At 49.6% G+C, this 934-nt stretch overlaps 1 protein-coding gene across 1 annotated transcript; it reads left to right on the forward strand.

Annotated features, from left to right (window-relative positions):
* Positions 1–181: 181 nt before the first annotated feature.
* H310_02605 (hsp70-like protein) lies at positions 182–307 on the forward strand (the record flags this gene model as incomplete). The annotated part of the gene is made up of 1 exon (XM_008866174.1): positions 182–307. One exon carries the CDS (start codon positions 182–184, stop codon positions 305–307), a length of 126 nt encoding a protein of 41 aa, XP_008864396.1.
* Positions 308–934: the final 627 nt, after the last annotated feature.

Below are 934 nucleotides of genomic sequence, written 5' to 3' on the forward strand. Positions count from 1 at the left end.
GTACAACTTGCGCAACACGCTGAACGACGAAAAGCTCCAAGGCAAGTTGGATGCCGCGGACAAGAAGACAGTCGACGACAAGGTGACTGAGACCATTAGCTGGTTGGATGCGAACCAGTCGGCTGAGAAGGAAGAGTTTGAGGCCAAGCAAAAGGAACTCGAAGGTGTTGCGAACCCGATCATGCAAAAGCTGTATGCGGCGGGCGGTGCACCTGGCGGTCCCGGCGGCATGCCGGACTTTGGTGCGAGTGGCGCCCCTCCTCCGGCGTCGAGCGCCCAAGGTCCCAAGATTGAAGAAGTCGACTAAGTGTTCATTGACAAGGTTCATAAGTTAATGCATGTTTTACGATGAATCAACAGTCTAGAGGAGTTTGGAGCCGAGACTCGCCCAACACAACATCGCTGCCGGCACATAGACCTCACAGAGGGCGTCAGCATCGAGGGGACCAAATGTCATATTTCACACAAAACTTGATAGTTTTTACTCAAATTTTGTATGGTAGAAAGGTTGCTTTGAGCGCTGCAAATACTACTCTGTTCCACAAAATTTGTCATGTTGTGCTTTTGATTAGACAGATTTTGCTACTAGTACAGATTTCCCCCGCATTAGGAGACCCACCATAATTTAATATCCCTCAAAAATGCATAGTCCTGGAGCTTACCGGTAGAAAAATATAAATTCAGAGAGGTAGCTTGAAATTCAAAGCAATATTGATGGAACACATGTTGACGACTCGAAGTTGTCGAAGAGCCAAGTGCACGAAGTGGTGCTTGTCGGTGGTTCGACCCGTATCCCCAAGGTGCAACAACTATTGTCGGACTTCTTCAACGGCAAGGAGCCGTGCAAGTCGATCAACCCTGATGAAGCCGTCGCGTACGGTGCTACCGTGCAAGCCGCGATCTTGTCGGGTAACGACAGCTCGGAGAAGTTGCA

This window comes from Aphanomyces invadans (genome assembly GCF_000520115.1).
Source record: "Aphanomyces invadans strain NJM9701 unplaced genomic scaffold supercont1.4, whole genome shotgun sequence".
Lineage (NCBI taxonomy): Eukaryota > Oomycota > Saprolegniomycetes > Saprolegniales > Verrucalvaceae > Aphanomyces > Aphanomyces invadans.